The sequence below is a fragment of the Aulonocara sp. 'chitande type north' Nkhata Bay genome, linkage group LG10 (genome assembly GCF_057382095.1).
Source record: "Aulonocara sp. 'chitande type north' Nkhata Bay isolate Kocher_YH1m ecotype deep benthic linkage group LG10, A_spYH_male_GT1.1, whole genome shotgun sequence".
Classification (NCBI taxonomy): Eukaryota; Metazoa; Chordata; class Actinopteri; order Cichliformes; family Cichlidae; genus Aulonocara; species Aulonocara sp. 'chitande type north' Nkhata Bay.
Window position 1 is genome coordinate 29,026,281 of NC_141353.1, and position 24,628 is coordinate 29,050,908.

The 24,628-nt window shown below is 40.6% G+C and overlaps 1 protein-coding gene across 6 annotated transcripts in view; it reads left to right on the forward strand.

Moving 5' to 3' along the window:
* cadm1a (cell adhesion molecule 1a) overlaps positions 1-24,628 on the forward strand; it is a 479,728-nt gene that overhangs the window by 432,875 nt on the left and 22,225 nt on the right. For 4 of the 6 annotated variants that reach the window (XM_086309422.1, XM_086309421.1, XM_086309424.1 and 1 more), the window contains one exon: positions 4,049-4,081. The exons of the other annotated variants lie outside the window; for them this stretch is intronic. In XM_086309422.1, the coding sequence (XP_086165548.1) occupies positions 4,049-4,081 (33 nt within the window). The remainder of the gene's footprint in view (positions 1-4,048; positions 4,082-24,628) is intronic. 6 annotated transcript variants of the gene reach the window in all.

Genomic DNA, 24,628 nt, shown 5'->3' on the forward strand with positions numbered 1-24,628 from the left:
CTAACCCTTCATAAGATGTGCTCTGATCTGCTGCTGTTGCTATTATACTGGAATGTATAAAATCAAAATAGTCGAGCCAGTCATTTCCCTATTTCCTCCTACTATACAAATACTTTTCCCCCCGTGCTCTCTCATAGACTCATGAAGTGTCACCAGTCAATTAAAAAAATGGGATCATATTCTACAACTCCTTGTTTCTTTCTGTTTTAGGAAAATATAAGGCAGATAATAGTACAGCAGACCTGCCTCCACCTTCTGGTCCTCATAAACATTTTTTTAAAGAAATGAAAAGTCAGCGTAGTGTGACATTTGATTTGGTTTTATTGTTAAGAAACTGTTCATAACAGGTGTAGTCACCACCATAAATACAGAAACCTTAAATAGAAAATTACTCCCTGCTTCTGGGGGCTGCAGCCATGTAGAACATTTACCAAATAGACTGCTGTGAGAGAGACGCTGTAAGGCTGAGATATGCCATTTAAAAGATCCTAAGGACAAATCTGTCCTCCCTGTTGGCTTTAAAAGAGACAAACTAGGAGACACTTGAGTCAAATGTGTTGCTGGATGGAAGAATGCAACAGTCAGCTGTTAGGAGACATGCATCTTCACTCACTATCATAGTAAATATGTAGGTTCATTTATGCTGTCTTTCTTCTCTGCGTCAGAGCCTGGATTTGGATTTTGAATTTCTTCACCAACAGTCAGCAAAAATGCTTCTGCGACATTTACCAGAGTCTAAAAAGGTGTTCCAGAAGCCACCGGAGATGATCAGAGTACGAGGCATCAGGCATTTAAACCTGAGTCTTTACCAACAACAGACTGATTCTGGAAAAAGTTTGAATCAGCTTATGTCCTCTGCTTCTCAGTCGCCTGTTTTTGCTAAATAAAATAAACTCACTGGTCCCTGAAAATAACCATGTCTTAAGATTGCCAACATTTTCCACTACCAGAGATTTTTGCAGCTGTCTACCTGTATGACATTTTACCTAAAATGAGCATTTTTCAGACCTTCTTCATGCCTATTTTTAGATGCCAGCATTTCCACAGAGATTTGCACTGCATTTTTATAAAAAAACAAACAAAAAACACCCTGCAATAATACTTACACACACTAAGCTATTTAAACTTTTACCTATCTCCATGTGAATGTGACTCAAACACCATAAATATCAGAGCATGTAATGTGTAAGTTTACAGGGTTTTTTGCCCCTACAACACTATACATAATGTGATAAGCATGATATTTGTTCACTGCTCTGGCGAGACGAACAGACGCTGTTGCTGATAATGCAGACACTCCTGACTGAGCCGTAAATACAGACGCAATGTGGTGACTGCAATTCAAAAAAGATTTTCAAATTCATTTTTGAGCACAGCCACCACTTTTAAAACAAATTTGATCAAATGTGACTGCTGATCGTGTACTTGTCTCTTTCCATTATCCAGATAGGAGCTTGGCCTTGTTAGCCTGAAAAAACTGCCAAGTAGCACGACTTGCTTCGTGAAAGACTTTTCTAAGGTCTGCTAATACTTGTCAACAATCCTTTTGGAACTCAGACAACATCAAAATAACTATTGTGCAACTGTAAATACCACTGCCCAAACACTCACAATTAGTGAAATAGGATCCTGCTTGTCATATTTACGCCAGGGTATTGTTTTATACCTCCTAATTCCTGTGGAAAGCAGTGTCATTCTGTCAACATATAACAGTGTAAACCTAATTGTCACTTCAGAACTAATACAGCATCCTTTTGGTATGACAGGATTCTGTAATCAGGATCAAGCAAGTTTATTGTGTGGGGATTTTACGCTTTCGTTTGTTTGTTTGCGGCACAAAATGAGATAGCTGGGTAATGCACATCCACATTTAACAGTCTACCTTACTAATCTGGCTCAAAGAATTTCTCTATATACAGCATCCAATTGCAAAAAAGCACTATTTTGGTCACTTCTGTGGCTCATACTAAGGGCTGTAACTTCACCAAATATGCATTGTCAGTCTAATCCCTGGCCCAGGGCGTTATTTAGCACTGACATGTCTCAACTACTCAAGGAGAACGGATCCTTTGAGACTTCAGTAACTCTAAGACGGACTCACCTTGTGAAATTGCTCCCTGTATCATAGCTTCTGGCAGCAGAGGTGAGGTGTGGCATTGGTCTATTGTTCCCTGCACATTAGCACCGAGCACAAATCTCTAACTTGCAATAACATCTATCTGTATCAACGCCTTACAGGCCCTGTCACATGTCCCTGCAGAGAGAAAAGACCAAAGAATTGGAAGTGACACACGGGAACAAAACTGTCCTGCTTCAGAATAATCGGCTTTTCATAGTCAAGGAGGGCCTAAACTTTATTGTAGGGTTACTTCCACCACACGAGCACTTCATATGCGGATCATTCGCAGAGCGGATACGGAGTAGAACTTATCTTTTGATTGGCTACACCTGCGATGGACCTCTATAGTCGAAGTGAGACACAGAATGCACATAATTTCATTGATTATTATAAACGGCCAGTGTCTCAGGATGCTCTCTACAAATGGTCCACATGTAGTATGTTAGACATAGAGAAGATGTTAGGGGTACGTTCTGAAATCAAAACCCAAAAATAATATATGAGTAAGACTACAAATCTTCTCAAATGTAACACACTGAACCTTTTAAAACACACTGCAGTTGACATAGTTAAAGACATGTAACTGGTAGTTTAAATGAGAGTGAACTGTTTGTTTTCGTCTCACCAATTATACAGTGGGGTGTAGCAGTCTGCTGTGTGCATTGAAGCTACACCAGCTTTGGCTGTGATTTGTCTCTGTTTTACACATTGGTCTAATGTAAAAGCAACCTAATCAAAGCAGCCAGCGTTGCTAAATGCACTGAGTTGATGGATCTCAAATGGCTTAAGTCATTGAAATATTATAAATCTCCAGCTATCAACTAAACTTAATAAGCCATGTGAAATGTCTGTATTTACTTAACCAAGAGCTACGCATAATATACACTGTAAATATAATTTTCCTGTGAAATTCTATTAGTTACCATGATGCCACCACATTTTTCGAAGTTGGATAATGCAGATAATGTTCAAATTTGATAACGTTTTTTCCTCTCGAGCTACAGTGCTGCTGAACAAAATGGTGAAGTAGTCATGCTTGATAGCAAACGCTGCACAGCAGGGCAGGTGTAACATCTATTGAGACAGCGCTTGTCAGTTTATCTAACAGCATCTGAAATCCTCTGACGGCAGACTCAAGGATGTGCAGCAGCTGATGATTTATGTAGCGTTTTCCACAAAAAGAAGAAAAAAACTGCAAGCTGACACTCATCAGTCCAAGTTTTACACAGTCCCGGTCAAGATCATTTTAGCTGGATTTACTAGTAGTGGAGCTAAAATGTAAGGTCGCCACTCTCACGAATACCAACTACAGGAAAGTGCATTTAAATTTAAAACCTGGTGTTGAAAAAGCCTAAAGTGATAAGAGTTGGCTGGTGATAATTTGGCTGCTGTATCTCATTCAATGCAGAGTTATTTCAGCAATGAATTCTGTTACTTTGTTTCTGCTTTACTTAACTATTTGCCATATGAAACATTGCCTTCATAAAGTGCTGGTGAAATGTTTTCCAAGTCACAAACTGATACATCAAGACGGCTGCACAATTATTTCCCCTCGATAGTCTTTCATTTCTGCACACCAAAGATGCCAACAGCACACGATAATAGTCTCTTCCATATCTCCTCGAGCAGTAGCCACACTCCCCTCTGAGTCGAACGTCCAGTGTGTGCAGTGCAAAGTGTATTTTTGTGTGTGAATGCAAGCCCGTGTTTATCTCTGCACTGCCTTTGGTTCCCTTTGATTTCCCTTAAGTCTTATGTCTTTTGTCATGTTCTGGTCTTCTGAATGCTTGCTTATGGGTGTCATTTGTTTTCTCCCCCTGCCCTGCTCCCTCCCTGCCTCCCCCACCCCAATTCTTCTTTATTTGCATGCTGTTCCTCCTGTTCCACACCTCCCTCCACAACTGCCATGTCCTCTCCTTGTGTGCTCAGACACTGCGCCCAGCACTGAACCTGCAGCTCATGGTTGGTATCTCTACTTTCCTCCTTATGTCTCTCTTGCTCTCTCTTTTTTTTTTAACTTGTATATTTGTCTTTGCAGCATGCCTGCTTTTACTGTTACACAACAGACATTATTGTGCCAGGCTGCCCAGCCTGGAAATGTCAGCTTTGTGCTGTGTGTCAGGTTTATGTTGGCCATACTGAAGCAGGTACCAGTCAGGCTGCATTTTACTTTAATTGCAGTTATGCTGTCAAATATATATAAAAACCCTTCTAATTCTTCTTACTTCAGCTGCACTTGCAAAATGGTTTCACCAACTAACCAATTACAGTGTTTCCCTGAAGGTGCCACAGAGGAATATCACCCACACTGAGGCCAGGGCTGATTATATCTGCAACATTAGATGATGCTGTGTGTTGGGGCAAAAATAGACCTAATTTAGTTGTTTTCATTTACTTGAATGAAGATGATACACATCATTTTCCAATTTCACCTAATTTGCAGCCTTTTTTCATAATTTCGTGCCTCCAGTTTCATAATTTGTGGGACCAAATTCATGAAGGCGTTATCACGAGCTTTCTGTTAAGCATGTGTTCGTTTTGCAGAAATTTGAATCGCACTTCACAGACTTCTAATGACCATCTTAGAGGGCTGAAGAACAAAAAAAAGAGCAGCAGGCCTCTGCTGACCTGTTTATGGTAATTAATTTTGTTGAATAATTTTATGATGGTTTCAGTCAAACTGAAAATGAGTCAATAAGACAAACAGCTGTTAAAATGTTGTCAAACCAACATTTCTTTTCTGTTTTCAACAGCATATTTGTATGAAACACATACAGTACTGTGCAAAAGTCTTGACTCACTGCTTATTTCTTTACACAAGCATGAAAGTCAATATTTGGTATGACCACCAGGAATAGTTTTCCAGTCTTCTTTGTTTGGGATCATTGTCTGGCAGAAAAAAGACGTGGCTCCCGCTGAGACACTTTCCAGATGGTGTTGCACAGTGTATCAAAATCTGACGGTACTTTTATGCATTCACAATTCCATCCGTTTTGACAAGATCTCCTCCACCAGACTATGACAGAGCCTCCAGCGTGTTTCCCAGATGGCTGTAGACACTCACAGCCATCTCTAACCTCTCTCCTGACCACTTCCATATGTAATGTCAGTTTGAACCAGAAATTTCCAATTTGGGTTCATCACTCCAATGCCACTGATTTTCACTCCATGTCTTCTGTAAACTGGCATCCCTCAGCCTTTTCTGCCTGTTTTTTTTTTCCTAAGAATGGCTTCTTGACAGGCTCCCTTCCACTGAGACATTTTCTGATGGCTTCAGTGAAACGGAGATGGATCAGCTGAAGAGCCAGATGCATCTCTTACATCCTGTGTCAGGTCTTTCTTTGATGTATTCCCTATTTTTAACGGGAATAACTTTCAGATGCTGTTTGTCTGCAGTAGATAGCTTGCCAAGTTTCCTCAGATTTTGTTTAACAACACACTGCACGCCATGCTGGGATTATGACAATATTTCAGCTAATATTTATTTGGGAATCAACTTGTTGGTGCTGATTTATGCCTGCCAAACTCTGTTGTCTTTGGCCTTTTGCATAGATTCTACAAAAGAATGCAAACAAATTAATGCTGTCAGCGTTAATCTTGCTAAAATGACGTTAACCACATTAAGGCAGCAAATTTTGTTAGCGAGTTAGCGCAGATCGCCCCGTGTGTGGGGATGCACGGCCCTAACGCTTTAACGAGCTAACCGCGCTGATACTGTGCAGTCCCACGCACGGGGCGATCCGCGATAACTCGCTAACGGAGATTTAATGCGGTTATGGCGTTAATGTCATTTTAACAAGATTAGCGCTGACAGCGCTAGAAAAAATGTGTTTTTGTTATTTTAGGCTCAAAGTGCAGCACGGTGGCACGGTGGTTAGCACTGTTGCCTCACAGCAAGAAGGTCCTGAGTTCAATTCCACCATCAGGCCGGGGTCTTTCTGTGTGGAGTTTGCATGTTCTCCCCGTGTTTGCGTGGGTTCTCTCCGGGTACTCCGGCTTCCTCCCACAGTCCAAAGACATGCAGCTTGTGGGGATAGGTTAATTGGATAATCCAAATTGTCACTAGGTGTGAATGTGCGAGTGAATGTGAGTGTGAATGGTTGTCTGTCCCTGTGTGTTAGCCCTGCGACAGACTGGCGACCTGTCCAGGGTGTACCCCGCCTTTCGCCCTATGACAGCTGGGATAGGCTCCAGCGCCCCCCGCGACCCTGAAAAGGATAAGCGGAAGCGAATGGATGGATGGATGGATGGATGGATAGGCTCAAAGTTTGAAATTGCTTAAAGAGACAAGTTAAACTGGCTCTTTGCTGAGTTATCTGTTGTGTTTAAAGACTAAACAAGTTAATTCCTTGAGTGTGGTGCTATTCTTCTGCATGAATGATTATGTTAAATGCCTTAAAAAACAAGAACAACATTCCTGTTAAAATGCCTTGTTACAAGGACTGGACTGAAAAGTGAAGAAGCAGCCAATGTTCAATGAAAGACCTCCAGAAGCTTGGAGATTAAACACGCAAGACCATTTCTAAACAATGACAAGAAAGTCTGTTTCCTTATATGATGGAATGAATTGTGGTTCAAGAGTTTTTCACTGTAAGAAGTGTTAAGTTGAATCAGTGCAGCGGTATCAGTATGAATATTATAGTAACTGTATTCAAATTAAGAAGGGGATTTCCTACATAAAGGCAGCCATATTAGATGAGGCATTCAAAGATCCGTTCTTGCCTGTAGTGGTCGATAATCCAGCAGCTGTCAGACAGGAGGTTTTCAGGAAAATATTGATTTAATTTTCATGAGTGTTGGGTCAGGGGTCGAAAGGTCAGAACTCTGTGTTGAACTAATCCAAACTTTATATCCCAAAGGGAGTTATGACCAGATTTCCTGTATTGGTTTGTGCCAAGTAACAACCTACAACATACAGGGGGAAAAAAAGGAATTTCACCTTTAGCTGTAATTCTAAACGTTTCTGGGAGAACTTGACGAATTTAATTACTATCGTTTGTTATTTTGATGTATTGCACACCCCAAAGGAAGCAGAGGCTAATCTATATCAGAGCTGGTGCTCTTTTATGTTTCAGTTATGGATTTAATTAGTGAAAAGTAGGCCGACTGTCGGATTTCGCCACATCTGAATGCATAGTCATTGACATCAAGGTCTATAATTGCTTAACATTCTGCATTAATCGCGATATCTCACATATTTTTGTAAAATGTTGTCTAATGTGACCATGATGTAGTCAGATTTTTCCAGGTGGGATTGGGGGAAGATGAAGAGCCTCCCGACTCGTTGGTGTCCTCTCTCAGCAGCAGTGAGGTCTGCTTCCTCTATATGATGCTGAACACTTGTGTTGAAGAGACCACAGATGCTTTGTCCTCCTTTTTCAAAGATGTGTTTTTAACATTTATGAGTTTTTGAATGGTTGCCCCAGATGTTCATCCGAGACCGCAGTCAGTTTTTAGATGTTTGCAATTAACTGCAGTAGTGCATCATTAATATAAGATTTGTTTACTGGTAGTTTTACATTAAGCATTAAAAATCACTTCAGCAGCTTCAATTTAGTCATTTTTCTGATTTAAAATAAATGAACAGAGGAGTCTAAAATTATCAATGTGTATGAATTTTAAGTTTAAGCAGAGGTCAAAAGTTTCCTCCAATATTTATTCCTTCTCACAAGCCTGAAATAAAAGAAACCACCCTGTAAATGATCTGCATGGATTCCTGCCTAACCTCGAAAATCTTTTTTTTAATGTAAGTTAAGTTTTTAAGTATATTTGTCAGCAAGTGAAATATATGTATATATATAAATGTACCAAGGAGATGCCACCACTGCTGTTGCATGCAAAGGCGAGAGGACTGAGTGGGCTGAGGTCTCTGTCCAGACAAGTGAAGTCCTAGAAACAGCTCTCAAACTCAGGGTCATGGGGAGGGTGAGAGGGATAAACAACAGTTTATGCTCACATTTACACCTAAGGCCACTTTAGAAACACCAGTGATCCCTAACATGTACTGTATGTATGTGGACAGTGGGATAAACCCACTCAGAGAGAACCCACACAGGCACAAGGAGAACATGCTAACTAACCTAGCCCAAGCTGTGAGACCACCACTGTGCCGCCCCTAAAGTTTAATCACTTGTTTTTAAATCAGATTTCACTGCTGATTCTCTAGTTTTTATGTCCAGGCGACCGTTAAAATTAAACTTTATTTAGGTAATGCTTCAAAATAATTGCCCAAAAACATGGCAGGGGCCATTTCAAGATGGCAGCCAAGTGGCGAGGCACGCTTTACGCCTTCGGCTGATCCAGCATGCCACAAGAGTGCTAACGGGCACTAGACAGAACGATCATATTTCACCCATATTGGCTTTTTGTCAAATGTAGAATTGAATTTAAAATCATTCTTCTCACATAAAGGTCTGGAATGAGCAAAAAACCCAGCTATTATTGGACCAGAGAAATTCACTCGCAGACTGCAGGTTCTCAGAGTTTCCAAAGACAGAACAGAAGGCTTCTTCACTGTGGAACCGGCTCCCAGTTTAGGAGAAAGATACCCTCTGTAGTTCTAAGATTAGGTTTAAAAATTTCCTTTTTGATAAAGCTTACATTTAGAGCTAGATATGAGCATTTGTTCTTCACTCCCTCCTCTTCCTGTTAAAACAGGGTTCTTCTTTCCCCCAGTCACCAAGTGCTGCTTGAAGGAGATTATCTGATTGTCAAAGTTCTCAAGGGTTATCTTTCCTAAAGTGACTTTAGGCATTTGAAGGCATCTGAATTGGCACTGTATAAATAAACTGTTTAAAATTTAATTGAACCGACTCTGTATTTTTATGCCTTGAAGATATCTCAGGGGCTCTCCATTTAAAATCGGAAGCCCGGTATGTACTAGTAGCATTCATATTGCATGACAAAAGTTTTCTGTTGCTGCTGCTGAGCATTACTTCTGTATCTCCCAAAGAACTTTAAGCTTACCATCGATTCTGCTGTGCGGTGCTTACAGCACCTGAAAATGCTCCCCTCATCTTTGCAGAGCTTTCAGTTCATTGTTTAGCTGTCACACCTGCAACTGTAACTGTTTTTGGTTCACTCTCAGCACTCTTGCCCACTGCAGCAGCAGGCAGAGTGTTTCTTTTGTTTTTTTTTTAAGGAAAAAAGCTCTAAAAATACACTGTAGCAGCTAGCTGGTGAACAGAGCGAAAGAGTCTGAGGATCCCCTCAAGAGCTGGTATATACTAAATATAGAGACACAAAAGTTATATGTCAAATTATAATTTTTTTCATTTTTAAAGGTAAAACCAGGTGAAACCGAGGACATTGTGTGTTTTGCAATGAGACTAGCCCAGTTCAGCATTTAGCTGGAGGTATTTGTTGTATCCATATTAGTCTTGTTCAGATGAATGCTCCTGAGGATCACATTTTTTGTGCCTCTGCAAAATCCCAAATTAAACCCTTGCTTGTGTTTTTTCTACCTTACAACTCTTCAACAGTTCAAAACTCTGACCGATTTAATTTGCTAATTAATGCTAGCTAGCTAACCACCCATGTGGGTGTCCAATGTATTTTCAATGCACGTCGGAAAACAGTGATTCGCTTTAAAATGACGTGAATTTCAGTGACTATAGAAACTGATGAGTCAGCAAATGCAGATAATAACAGCGACGATGAATCTCCAGGAGACAGCGTTACAGTAGGCTATAAATAATAAAATTGAAATGAAATAAGATAAGATAAGATAAGATAACCTTTATTAGTCCCACACGTGGGAAATTTGTTTTGTCACAGCAGGAAGTGGACAGTGCAAAAGTTATGAGGCAAAAATTAGAATACAATAAGAATAAATACAGTACACAGCTGTACAGAATAGAATAAAATAAAATACTATATACAGTAGAATAAAATAAAATAAATATACAATAAGATAAAAATAGAATACAAATACAAATACTATATACAACTGAGTAAAAATACAACGATGACAGAAAGGATTATTGCACTTAGTATTAAATAACAGCCAAATGTAGTCTAGCTGTTGCATAATTTTCTTCTCTTTACTTATCAAAAGATAAATTTCACCAAGGCCTGATGCAGCTGTAAACTCAGCTTCATCTTTTGAAAAAAAAAGGAAAGAAAAATTGGATAAGCTTGATATAATTAAGCCCCATTCAGCTGCATTTACAATGCTGAATATCATTCATATTTTTCACTAAACGGATATATGAAAGGTTGAACTAGTCTTTTACGCTCCACATTGTTGATAGTTTGCATGTGTGTGTGTTTGCGTGCGAGTGAATGAGAGATGAATTGTAAGACACTTGTGGAGAAGTGCTATGTGAATGCATCCAGCTGGCAAACGAGACACCAGGTTACTGCGAGAAAGGGAGGAAATTAGAGCGTCCACAGAGCCTGCAGCTACTGCACAACCTGTACCTATTGGCCATTGTTTATTTCTCTGCTTCATCTGTCATCAAAAATCACTCAACCTCCCCTCTATGACCCCAGTAATAAAAATGAGTGACACATTGCTTTATTGCCATAAACACACCCCGTGTTGCAGGTGTGCATACAAAAACCGAAACGTGGAAAAGGCAAGGATAGTTTTGTACATTTATAGGCAGGTTGTAGGGCCAGGTAGGCTATGCTCTGTCTGAGCAGGACTAGCCCCTCTTTATGTAGGACTTCACAGGACGAATATGTCTTGTCCCTCGTGTTGAGACAGCGTTGCACCTTTTTATTGGTTCTCAAATTGTTATAGTGCAGGACAGACCGTTTTAGAAAGTCTGGCTTGTATCCAGAGAAGCAGAGAAGGCCATCATCTTGGGTCAAGTGCAGATTAACCTGTCACAGTCTTTTGCAGCTTCCGCTACATCCAGCGGGGAAAATTACGAGTCACCACGGAGCCACAGGCTATGCAGATTTAAGCAGAGTGTGATGGAAGCTAACACAAAGAAAAAGAAATGCAGCGACTGTACTCTTGAAGGCCGATGGATGGTGATTCTTTTTTCCCCCACCAGTTATGTTTTTTTAGTTTCGCACGTGGACGAACGTGACATAAAGAAGCATGTGATCAAACAGACATCTGCCAATCTGTTAGCGAGGGAATTCAAGTTTTTTTTTCTTTGCCTTCACGTGCTAAACATCAAACATGCTTATGCGTGTTTCGGGTGTAAGTTTGACTTACGTGCTACTACTGAGAGTCCTAAGAGTCCTATATTTAGTTTCTTGGCATCTGGTCGGCGTAGCCTTTAGCCTAACAGCTGCAACTTGAGCTTTTGTTAAGAATAACTTCATCTGGACAAATAAGCTGAACCTGGCCTGCATGACTCACACAGCATGCTCAAATTTACAGGTTTGTCAAATATTGTCAACACTGCTAAATCACTTTCTTTGCATCGCTAAATCACTTCAGAAAGCCAAGTGAAACGCACTTGTTGCTCCCTTCAAGCGCTCCCTCCAAAATCAAGAATTTTGGTGACTCCTAGTAACACGATAAAAAAAAAAGTGATAATTCATGCTCATATTTCCAGGCGTAGTTTGTAACACCAAGTCAGACCCTGCTTTTTAACAGCCTCTGACTCTGTCCGCACTGACCGCCTCACTCCTTACAACCTCTCAAATGCAGTTGCCATGGCGATGTCCCGCTTTTCGTGACTGAAAGAGAAAGGAAGCCGAGACACTGCTGAACTGGAAGGCTCTTCCCAAGATTGTCCATTTCCCTGTAAAATGGGCTAGGTACAGGGGAGGAGGCGTGGAGTGCAGGAGGGAACAAATTAAACATGCAGCAGAGAACAGAAGAGGCTTTGAGATGAGCTACCAGTGGACTGGAGAAGTGGGTGTTGAAACGTTTTGTTCTTATAAATTAAGCTTTAGCTGAGAAATGAGAGAGCCAGGAACTGGAAAAACTCAGACATAATGACTGACTTTATTATGCATGTGGATAAACTCGGCTGCACTTCTGGCTCTGCGAAGTTGTTGTGGTAAGAAGTCATTTCACTCGTGAGACCCGCAGAGTTGGAGCCGCTCATGTGAAACAAAAACTATAAAAAGAGTTATATAAAGACTTGACTAAAGTGATACCAACTCATTTTGCAGGACAGCACAAACAATTTCAAAGCTCCAACCAAAATTCTGTTCGAGCAAAAGAAACGGCTCCATAAACAACAGAGGAGTTCAGTCAGGTTTGAAGCAAACTTGATGCATATTTTAGAGTCCAAACACAATCATACATGATTATATTCGCGGTTCATTCACATTTCTGAGGGTGTATAATGAAAAGAGGTTTATTCATCTCCTTCATGGCCACTTTTTCCCTCAAAGTGAGCAAAGTAATTGATTTATTTCAATATATTTTCCAGAATTGCACCCATGGACGCCACATTTAAAAACCGGTCCATTTCTTTCTGGAGGATTTCTTTTCATCATGTAACCTGCATGATGTAAATCAACTCTGCGCGTGCAGTTTGTTTCTTAGAAATGCACAAAAGCTGCCAACAGTTCAGAGGCAGCTTTTTGCTGTTAGATGTTCCAGCAGCATTTCTTCTTCTCATCTCACTTCCATCTCCTCACTCTTAATGAAAGGGCATGCTGGTGGAGGATGTCAGTTGCTTTTGCTGATGGCTAGGTGCACTCACTAATTTCCAATCCGGAGAGGTGAGCACGTCTGGAAAGGACACACCTGCCAACACGGCTGTCAGCAAGCATGTGAGAGTAGTGGGATAATTGAGCTGCGCTCAGAGACCTAATAGTGGAGAGGAATACAGCAGTATAATGGCCACTCTGCTCACAGTGGGATTGCAGCAGGTGAACCAGATAACTTTTCTCTTTAATCCAAGGACTAAGCTGTCACATTTGAATGTCATTAAAGAGACAAGACATTCATTAAATGACAAGGACACGGTGTGCCAGATTACTCTGGTACTGATGTCCAACAAATGTAGTGATTGTGACTTCAGAATTTGATCGCTACAGTATCCGGCAGCTAGCTGTGGGAATTCTTTTCCTTAAAGAGCGGCTTCTGTCTGCTGCGCGTTTGATCCGCGGGCTCCACGTATGTTCGTTTGTCGTGAACGTGGAAATCATTTGGACAGACATGTGTATTAAACTCTGGCAGAATTCCAAATCTTTTGACATGAGGAACAGGTCGGTGCAAAGCTCAGACAGCCGCGCACAGATGATCTTGGGTTGACTGACTATCAAAGCCACAGATGGCACTGCCAACATCACTGACTACTTAACATATTGGTAGGTGAAAGGGACACCGTGGCAGGTTTTTAACTGGCACAGCGTTGGTTTGATGATTGTTTTTGCTAAAAAAAAAAAAATGTTTTTTTAAAAGATCTGATACTGATAATGTGGTTTGTAATTAGAATTATTTTAAAAGTCAGATCTGAACAGATGGACTTCTGGAAAACATGCAATCTTTGATGTCAGGCAGAGAAAAACTTCCATATATCTGCTTAGAAGTCATGTTAACAAGATCTCTCTTAAAGCTTCACATCTCAACTTAATGCCATTAAAACAGGATATAGTTTTAGCTATTTCAGCGTGACTGTTGTGTTGCACAAAATGCAAGCTGTTATAGGAAGAGAAAGACCTTTGGTGGAACTGCAACATTATTGTCTATCTGTATTTAAATCACGACTGTATATGTAGAAGAAACTGGCAAAGTGCTGTCAACAAGATGTGATTGTCCTGAGAAGTATAGTGTAACCGTAGCTGTGCTGCTGGGATCTCTCTAGATTGAGTTTGCACCTGTACCAGTGTGGGTTCTCCTCAGGTACTCCCTCCCACATGCCAAAGACATTCATATTTCCAAACTGGCTTTACAAGCTGTCTCCTAACTCTCACTCCATAGGAGTTTAAATAGGAAAAACAGTTCAAATATTTATTGACCAAGACTTAGACAGGCTCAATGGACTTACTTTTGTAATTTTCACTGTAAAATTAAATAATAATTCCCGTCCTCCAGGAACCATCTGAGTTGTCTCTCTAGCCCAGAATGGTTAGGCAAGGTAATCTGAAGCACATGTGGCAAAATCTTTCTGTCTGAGCTCAGACCTTGTGAGGACCTTGTGCTATTGTGATACACTGACTAAAGCTCATCGTCTCCTCTTTATGGAACTGTGAGTTTTGTCTCTATCAGAAATGGTAACAAAATTACAGTATTTTAAAGAGCACTTGTAGTATGAAAACTAATAAATGGATGTCATCTTACTTTTGACATTAATGTCTGAGAAGAACCAGAATGGCAAAGAACCAGTGCAGCAGCACAAGTAGTATACAGTCTTTTATTTCACGCACAGTGAAGTAATACATTTAACAGTGGTTCACACATGACTGTGCAGACTTACACAAGTAAATCAAGAATAGGTACAAACCAGTTGAATCAAGTCCTCTATTGCAAAGAGGCACATTGCAGGCGAGTTGCTCTCATTGGTGCAATGTGAGTCAGACTGATTGCAACGTGTTGGCAATCTCTCTGCATTTTTAAATCAGACGGCAGATATTTGCAAACCTTCATCATTCTGTCTGAGAGCGGTTGCAGCGGTTGTTTGGAGAGTGGTTGAGATCACCTGGCAAAACAGTGGCATGGTTGTGAGATCCCTGCAGGTGTCCTTAAACCAGGAGTTGGCAGCAGATCATTTCTTTTGGGCTTCAAGTAGAACGAGGAGCACGTGTCTTTGGCTCCTTACCGTGATCTTCAAGGGACGTTGCAGACTGGTGAGGCGTGATCAGTCTGCAACAATGTTTTGGTGTGTGGTACACGGCAAAATAACTTCCAAGACTCAGGGTTTCCCGACAGAACATCACACCTTAATATGATGATTAATGTACTTCACTTCACCTGTGGAGGATTTTATCTCTGGTGGGTTATCAAAATCCAGGTGAACATCTTTTTCTTGTTGTTTATTTTGTTTTTTAACTCTAAGTAAGTAAAAGTAAGAATTGCTTAAGTGTTAAGACTGAAGGACGCTGTAGTGATTTTAAGCAATGGACACTATGTAGCTGATCCACTGAGGAAGAAACGTTAACAATACAGATAATAAGGTAACGTTGTTTTTAAGAAATGTGGTGTTATTTGATCAAGCGAAGTCGCTCACAGACCTTCACTGCGAGTGCTTGTGTGTATGTTACAGATAGATGCATTTGTATTAGAGGCTGGCACTCAGTGGCTTGAACCTGCCTTTGGGGCTCTCTTCAAATGAGGCACATATGCTGCATTAATTAGTTTTAGGCACACAACTGAGTGTGACAGGTGACAAACAGCCCCCTCCCTCTATGTGACTTTAAAAAATGCATATCTACTTTTATAAGTCACACTCCTTTCATGAAGGGAAAGTTAACCTCTAAGGTTCTGTCTGTCGTTCTGGCTTTTTATGATGAAATAAACAGCAAAGTGCTGAAATGCTTAAAGTGTAATCAGCGGTTATTCCTCTCACCTGTGACACAGATGTGATGCTTTCACTCTGCGTGGAGTGAAATCTTTAAGCAATGTCAATAAGTGCAACAACTTTAGAGGCAATTTTTGAGATATATAGCAATAGTTTTAGTACCCGTCAGTCATAAATATAAAGCAGGTGCCACTCGAGCCTCTTCTCGTTCCTGCATCAAAACATCGCATTCGTGTTTTCTTTTCCAAACTGAAGAATGTGAAAATACTGCATTAGGCCCGTGTGCACTGCTGTTTCAAATATTTTTTATTAAAATTATTTTTTTATCACTTGAAAATATCCATGCTATGTATTTTTTTATCGTGTTGTTAATGTATGTGTTTTTGCTGCTTACACCATTAGGGCCACCAGATGTGCACACATCAGTGAGATTATTTCACACTAATCCAAACTGTCAATCTTCCCCATCTGTCGCCCAGGTCTGCTACCTGCTGAAGTGAGAACACCTGCAACACAGGATCAGCCTCACAGTAACTGCTACCACATCAAGCCCCTTTTAAACCTTTTGTAGGAAAAGTTTTGCATGTTCGCTATAGTAATAATATATAAAAAATAACATTAAACGTCAGCGTTATTACAGATGAAAACAATGATATTATCCAAGCTATCGTGTAATATGTCCGAGATTATTATTCCTCCTATTTCTGTTAACTGCATTTACATAATCAATGTACAAGTTTGAATCACCTGTTTATGTAAGGGGTAAGTAGTTCTTTTCTCATTGGGGGCTTGATTATAATAAACCATAATCTCAAAGTGGAGCTATTACACCTATTTCCAGCTACGTTATTTTACCCCTGAATTCTAATAGTGTAGTTTTGCATTATTACCATTAATAAAAGAATCCTTGTTCAGCACCTTATTTCATCCACAATATAAAACAAGCGTTTTACCTCATCTCCCTTTTAGGCCACACTTCCTTTAGGCAGATTTCCTTTGCATGGCCACCCCTTTAAAACAGAAGGTTTGAACAGCAGGCAGGTGGATCTGCTGTGCATACAGCCAGAACTCTGAGCCTGACAATGACGATATCAAGGATACCTCTCTATCGCATCATAAAGATCCAAAAGTTGATCTTTTTGATGCAAAATGAGCATTTAGGGTACTTTGAAGCCTTGCAGGGATAACTTGACCTCATAATTTGAAAATTTGGCTATGAAAAATATTATTGTTTCCCTTTAGGCCGTGTATGTTGTATTGTATAATGACCTGCTTGGACGTTATTAGACTATGCAGTTTGGGATTTGCATGTTCTCCTCATGTACTGAGTAGACACTCAGGCTTCCTTTTAGCACCTGTGTCACAGCTAAATGCATAAACACAGTGGGAGCTGTGTTTCCCTGCCTCTGTTTTCCACTGCAGCTGCTGTTTACTCTTTGGGTGAAGGGCTGGCTTGATAGTAAACTTGAGAAGAAAATGTTTTTTGAGAGAATGCAACAACTATGTGAAGAAATAGAAAGCTGCTCAGCACCAGATCTGATGTATGGAGATCATGTTCACTTATTATTAGTCCCAGTGCACCGAAATTAGTTGCAGTTCACCTAGAGGACACTCGATAGCTCTCAATGAATTGGACTGAACGGAGCTAAGTGGCTTAAATAATTATTCACAGTTGGTCTGAGTGTGAATAATTATTTTTATTATACTCATATACATTTTACTCAAGATAGCATTATGCTATTCTATATTCATATTGGTTAAGACATCCTCCCTTGATGGTTCCTGTTTCCAAGCAATAACTGCAATAGCATTTTCCAGTGTCATTAAGTAAGAACAGACATTTACATGCAGTATGTGTATAAAGAAGGGGAACTATAAATGCACATGTCAAACCTTGAAGCAGATGGGCTACAGCAGCAGGAAACCACTCCACATGCCACTCCTATCAGCTAAGAACAGGAAACTCAGATACAGTTCGCGCAGGCTCACCAAAATTGGACAAGAGAAGACCGGAAAAATGTACCGTGTCTGATGAGTCTTGATTTCTGCTGCAGCGTTCAGATGGTAGGGCCAGATTTTGGCGTAAACAACATGAAAGCTTGGATCCATCCTGCCTTGAATCAATAGGTCAGGCTGCTACTGGTGGTGTAATAGTGTGGGGGATATTTTCTTGGCACAATTTAAGCACCTTAGTGCAAATTGAGAATTGTTTTAATGTCACAGTCTACACGAGTATTGCTGCTGACCCTGTCCATCCCTTTATCCCTTCTGATGGCTGCTTCCAGCTGGAAAACACATCATGCCATCATGAACATCATCAAACTGGTTTCTTGAACGTGACAATGAGTTTATTGTACTGAAATTTCCTCCAAAGTCACCTGATCTCAGTCTAATAGAGCACCTTTGGGATCTGGTGGAACAGGAGGTTTACATTTATTATTAAAAACCTGACAGTCATCTAAAACACAAGGATTAATTCTGCATAGACTTTAATATCGTTGTATAATTTGATGCCAGACCCTAAAATAGTTTCAGTACCCTACTAGTAGTTATTGACTTTACCTTTATTACTGTATCAGTAACATTAATATATTTATTTAGGCTAAGGGTAGCCCACAGATAAGCCTTTTGCTGCCTTCATGTGTCATCACAGTGAAAAAGCACATTATACAAGCCCACTGAAAGTGCCCCTCATTGGTTCTTTTTACTCGGCAGTGACTGTGCTGGTTGACAGTTCTGCAACCTTTGCCTAAATAATATGCAAATTAGGATCTTATCACAATGCAGATAAGCTATAAATGCTAAGGCCCATAGTCAGATGCCATTATCAGGACAACAATTCAGGACACATAGTGCATGTCACTAAACTGCAGAGCCACGAGATGCTGCAGTGACTACTGCTCATTAAACACACAGAGCAGACACGACCCTCCATAATTAGCACAAAATAACTTGTCTTTAGGTTCATGTATTTTTCCATGATAAAATATTTCTTGGATAGCATGTCAGTCGTTTATCTAGTATTCCGCTTTATTCGTAGAATAATGAATTATATTGAATTCATTTCTTAAGTGTTAATTTCCAGGAATGGATTGATACTCTCAGCTCCTAGCAGACTGAGAAAACAGGTGGTGCGCATGAAATGTGGTACAAAATAGGATCCCAAGGCATTTGACCTGCATGTTCCTTGTTTTTGAATGCTCTTATTACAATTTGCATGTAGGACTAGTGTTGCCATGACAGCAGCTGAGTCTTAAAACTTTCATCTGAGACAGTTGTACTCTTTTTGAGTTTGACTCATCCAGTATTGGCAAGGAGAACGCAGGCCGGCAGGCCGGGGAGCGAAAAGTTACAGTCTGACTGGATTTTGTAGGGAAACACCTTTATTCAGTGGTGTGGAACACATCTAAAATGAATATCTATTATTTAATATTCAAAAAATAAAAATGAGATCTGAGAGGAAATTGAAATTGATTATTAATAGCTGGTGAACAGCGCCTTCTTTCCTCCTTCCTTTTCTAAATGGAACGTGCAGCTCTCGCCCATGAGGTCTCTCCGAGGCTCTGGCCACTCTGTTGTGGCATTTTTCTTCGCTCGCTTGCTTCTCTTTCTCTCACTTGGCTTTCAGCGCAAGTGTTGGCACACAAAGTTAAAGTAAATGTTTTCCCAGTTTAATTCCACACTGTGCCAACCCGAGATCTGTCGTCGCAAGATCTTAAAACCCACCAATAGACGTTTGTTTACGACACATTCTTACTCCTATCACATGCTGACTCTTGCTCAGGGTCCATCCACCCATCCATCCGTCCATTTACTTATCCAATGCGGGGTCACAGTGTGGCTGGCGCCTATCCCAGCTGTCCCCTTTAGCATCATTTTCCATAGTACCAGCAGTGCTTCAGAACACTATTATGACAACTGAAGAAGCACAACAACCGAGTTTGCATTAGGAAGTGTGGTGTCACATGGCACCATCACATGACTAACCAGAAAAGGGATGTTTGAGTCTTATCTGAGCGTGATATTTCTACATTTTAATTTAACTTTTTTATTTTTTTACTTTTAAGTTTCTTTAGCTGTTTTCCTTAGTTTAGGGAACAAAAATTCTTATGTGTAGTAAAACATAATGGATGGATTAAAATATACTCGCGCATTATCGCCACATCCTTGGTTACCACATGTATTATGCCGTTCTATACACAAGATGTCATTTTGATGCTGGTCTTGATGCAACAGCAATGGGATAACAAAGGATCCTCTTTTAGGCCTCAGTAACATAGCAACCAAACCCTGATATCTCCTGATGATTGAGGAAAAATGTGCTTTCCCCAACCAGTTGTTGTGTGGTTGCCAGAGGTAAAAAGGGCGTAGCACCAAAACCCTCCTTGTGATGGCTTCAATCTCTAGCAGATTGCTGCAGTTGCCTGTAGTTTGCATGGAAGAGCCAGCTTGTCTGCAAATACACTTCGTTTACTCTCGAAGCTGTAGTGTAGTTGTATCTGTAAATGCAGATAAAACTGGGATTATTGTACTTGCCCCTAAAAATCTTAGCAAACGTGGGGTCTAACCAGATACTTACCGTGGCCTCTAGTAACACTGTGAGGAATCTTGAAGTCTTTGACCAGGATATGTGCTTAATAAGCAAATATGTAGGCTGTTGTAATTTGGCGCTATATGAATACAATTAAATTGAAATTTAATTTAATTTAATTTAATAGTGGGATTTCAGCCAGAAACAGAGTGTATTTGCTTTCAAAGTAAAAGCTGTGGCATAGCACAGGTGAACGTTCTGTTTCTTTTCACTGCAGCTTGGCGAGTAGTGTTTGCCGGCAAACTACAGGCGACTGCAACAATCTGCTAGGAGCTAAAGCAGTTGCAACTGGGTTGTACCTCTTTGCATTCAATTTCACCTTGTAATCCACAGCAAACACTTGCAACTGGTCAGGAAACACATTTTAGAGAGCAGAGACTGCCAGATGGTTGCCAACAGGTCTCGAGACCTGTGTAACTGAGGCCTTTAAGAGCAATTTCTTCCACATTTAAAAGTAGAAAGAATACAATTTGGAAGGTTTGTGTTTTGTACCATGTTTCAAAAACATTTAATATTTTTCCCTTATACGAAGTCAAAGTTATCGCTTTACAATATTAACCCTGCATGTTAAAAAAATACTCCTACCCTGTTTGAATATGAAATCAAGGTCTTTAAGGAGCATCCATATGTAGGTGTGAGCCCCGTCTCAATGTTGTGATGAATGCTCCAAAGATCCATTGAAAAAGGACACTATGGGAGTATTGCTAAAACATTAACACTTTTGACAAATGGGCAGTATTTGAAAGACTCTGACAGACTGGTGTTGGTTTGTCAGACTGCCCTGCACATAGAAAATGACACTAAAGAGGAACCCGCTGCATCAAAATGTCTATGCCTATGAATCACATACTGGGCAAGCATCTACAGTGGGGCAAAAAAGTATTTAGTCAGCCACCGATTGTGCAAGTTCCCCCACTTAAAATGATGACAGAGGTCAGTAATTTGCACCAGAGGTACACTTCAACTGTGAGAGACAGAATGTGAAAAAAAAATCCATGAATTCACATGGTAGGATTTGTAAATAATTTCTTCGTAAATTAGGGTGGAAAATAAGTATTTGGTCACCTCAAACAAGGAAAGTCTCTTGCCCTCACAGACCTGTAACGTCTTCTGTAAGAAGCTTTTCTGTCCCCCACTCGTTACCTGTATGAATGGCACCTGTTTGAACTCATCATCTGTATAAAAGACACCTGTCCACAGCCTCAAACAGTCAGACTCCAAACTCCGCCATGGCCAAGACCAAAGAGCTTTCGAAGGACACCAGGAAAAGTATTGTAGACCTGCACCAGACTAGGAAGAGTGAATCTACAATAGGCAAGCAGCTTGGTGTGAAAAAATCTACTGTGGGAGCAATCATCAGAAAATGGAAGACATACAAGACCACTGATAATCTCCCTCGATCTGGGGCTCCACGCAAGATCTCATCCCGTGGGGTCAAAATGATCATGAGAATGGTGAGCAAAGATCCCAGAACCACACGGGGGGACCTGGTGAATGACCTGCAGAGAGCTGGGACCAAAGTAACAAAGGTCACCATCAGTAACACACTACAACGGCAGGGAATCAAATCCCGCAGTGCCAGACGTGTTCCGCTGCTGAAGCCAGTGCATGTCCAGGCTCGTCTGAAGTTTGCCAGAGAGCACATGGATGATACAGCACAGGATTGGGAGAATGTCATGTGGTCAGATGAAACCAAAGTAGAACTTTTTGGTATAAACTCAACTCGTTGTGTTTGGAGGAAGAAGAATACTGAGTTGCATCCCAAGAACACCATACCTACTGTGAAGCATGGGGGTGGAAACATCATGCTATGGGGCTGTTTTTCTGCCAAGGGGACAGGACGACTGATCCGTGTTAAGGACAGAATGAATGGGGCCATGTATCGTGAGATTTTGAGCCAAAACCTCCTTCCATCAGTGAGAACTTTGAAGATGAAACGAGGCTGGGTCTTCCAACATGACAATGATCCAAAACACACCGCCCGGGCAACAAAGGAGTGGCTCCGTAAGAAGCATTTGAAAGTCCTGGAGTGGCCTAGCCAGTCTCCAGACCTCAACCCCATAGAAAATCTGTGGCGGGAGTTGAAAGTCCGTGTTGCTCGGCGACAGCCCCAAAACATCACTGCTCTCGAGAAGATCTGCATGGAAGAATGGGCCAAAATACCAGCTACTGTGTGTGCAAACCTGGTAAAGACCTATAGTAAACGTTTGACCTCTGTTATTGCCAACAAAGGTTATGTTACAAAGTATTGAGTTGTATTTTTGTTATTGACCAAATACTTATTTTCCACCCTGATTTACGAATAAATTCTTTACAAATCCTACCATGTGGATTCATGGATTTTTTTTTTTTCACATTCTGTCTCTCACAGTTGAAGTGTACCTCTGGTGCAAATTACTGACCTCTGTCATCATTTTAAGTGGGGGAACTTGCACAATCGGTGGCTGACTAAATACTGTTTTGCCCCACTGTATATGTGACGGGTTCAGAGTGAGAACAGGTTGCAATCTTAGTATTTTATGCAAATTGGACAACCCCAGTATCTGAGATTATCCCTTGCCACTGGCTTTACTCACTTTGAGCAGCACTGATACAATTTCTGGCTACAGTGTGAGCTGCACTGTGTGTGAAATGCAGCACATTTTCATTCTCTTTTTCCTAACACCATCCATGCATGTAAGCCGGTCTGAATTTCCTTTGAGGTGAGGCTTGGATTAGAGGCCGACACCATACACTCAGCCTTGCTAAAGGATTTTATTATCATGGCAGGTTTTTGTCGGCGTTGCTACACCTCACAGAGATTGTGCCACAACATTGCTCCTCAAAGACATCCATAACAGCATCACGAAGCACGCATTAGGGACCGTGATAACAAAGAAATACAATGCTTGGCATCCATCTTTACCCAAAGTCTTGTGATTTTGTCTCTTGATTCTGCAGCGCTGTGCACAACATGCATTTTATGCATGTTTGAATAACTTTTAGCCAACCAAACATTACCAGCAAATGCACTGATGAGTTTTGGCTTTTGAAAAGAACCTCAAACTTTTTTCTTTCAATTTTTTAAAGAACTGTCCTTATTTTATTTTCATTTTTTTTTAAATGTAGAGTCAATGAGGTAAGCTATGAGGGATTTATGTAAACCCCTCATTTCTCAGTACAACCTTGACCAGAGAATGTACTAGAGTCTGTTTACTGCATGTATGTAAATGTAGCCATTGTCTTGGCTTCTTTTCTAGGATTAGCCCTTCATTTTCTTGGCACAGTTCCTTCACCCAGGGCTCTGTCTGCTGTGTACACAGATCCACACAAAGCCCCCGATGTCATTTCACTGATACTATTCTGTCTCACAACACCAGGATACACAGAGTCTCTTCTGTTGTTATTATCAATATGCCAAGAGCAGAGGAGACACAGGACTTGACTTCAGCGGTCCATTTATTTCAAGACCTGCTATTTCTGTGAATTTGACCTTGACAAGAGTTTTCTCTTTGGATCATTTACGCTGTTTTTTTTCCCTTTTGTTGCTTGTTTTTTTGGCATTTTCTTTATCATAAACATATCATTGAGTTATTTTGACCTTATCTCTGACAAAGTCAGAGATGTTTTTTAATTCAGTAGATGTGAAGTTCTAAAAAATACATCAAACACGAGTTTATGTGCACAGACCAGGCTTCTGGCCACCTTTCAACCACAAGCATAACTCTTCATGAGCTTTTCAACAGTCGTTGGAATGGCCGAGGCTGGAGGCCGCTCAGTGACAGCGGGGTGGGAGGAGAGTGTTGGCGGAGGTTTGGCGGGGCAGGGGGGAGTTTGATAATCTCGTGTGAAAGAAGAACGAGCAGTCTGCTGGTTGGAAAGAAGCTCTACCAGCCCCCCCCCCAAAAAAAAAAAACCCAAAAAAACAGTGTCCCCATTAAAAGGACTGATGTGCATCTCTGCAACAAGCTGCAAACTCGTGTGGCCTTGGGAGCCATAGAGAGTCCTCACTGTGTTAGAATAAGTCACTCCTGAGACCACTAAAAGCCATTATTAGAAGGTGTTTATTGAGCTAGCCGTGGCCTAGATACAGCTTAATATCCTGAGAACAGTTATAGACCATAATTATATTACATTTTGGATGAAGACTGGCCATGATTAGATAAATGATGAATAGCTCCATCAGATAAAAAAAAAGGTGCAAGGTTTCTAAGGAGATAATGCACTGTTGGCTTATTTTTGCAAGTATTTGGAACATTTCCTGTCCTTCTCGAGACGATATTGTTTGACACAGAAAATGGAATTCATTACACAGACAAAGGTTTACATTACACAAGAAACACCACGAAAAAGGAATACCAGCTTCTTTTGTTTCATTTTACTCTCCCACGCACATCTCTACCCTAGGTGTAAATTAGATGATATTTAGTCTCTGTTTAAACATTAAGCAAGTTTCTTTTTCAGATAGGTTTGAGCTTTCTATTTTAGAATTGCGCCTAGAAGTGTGTGCCAAGAAAGGGACTTTAAATTGAACAGTGGGAGTGTGTTATTTTCAGC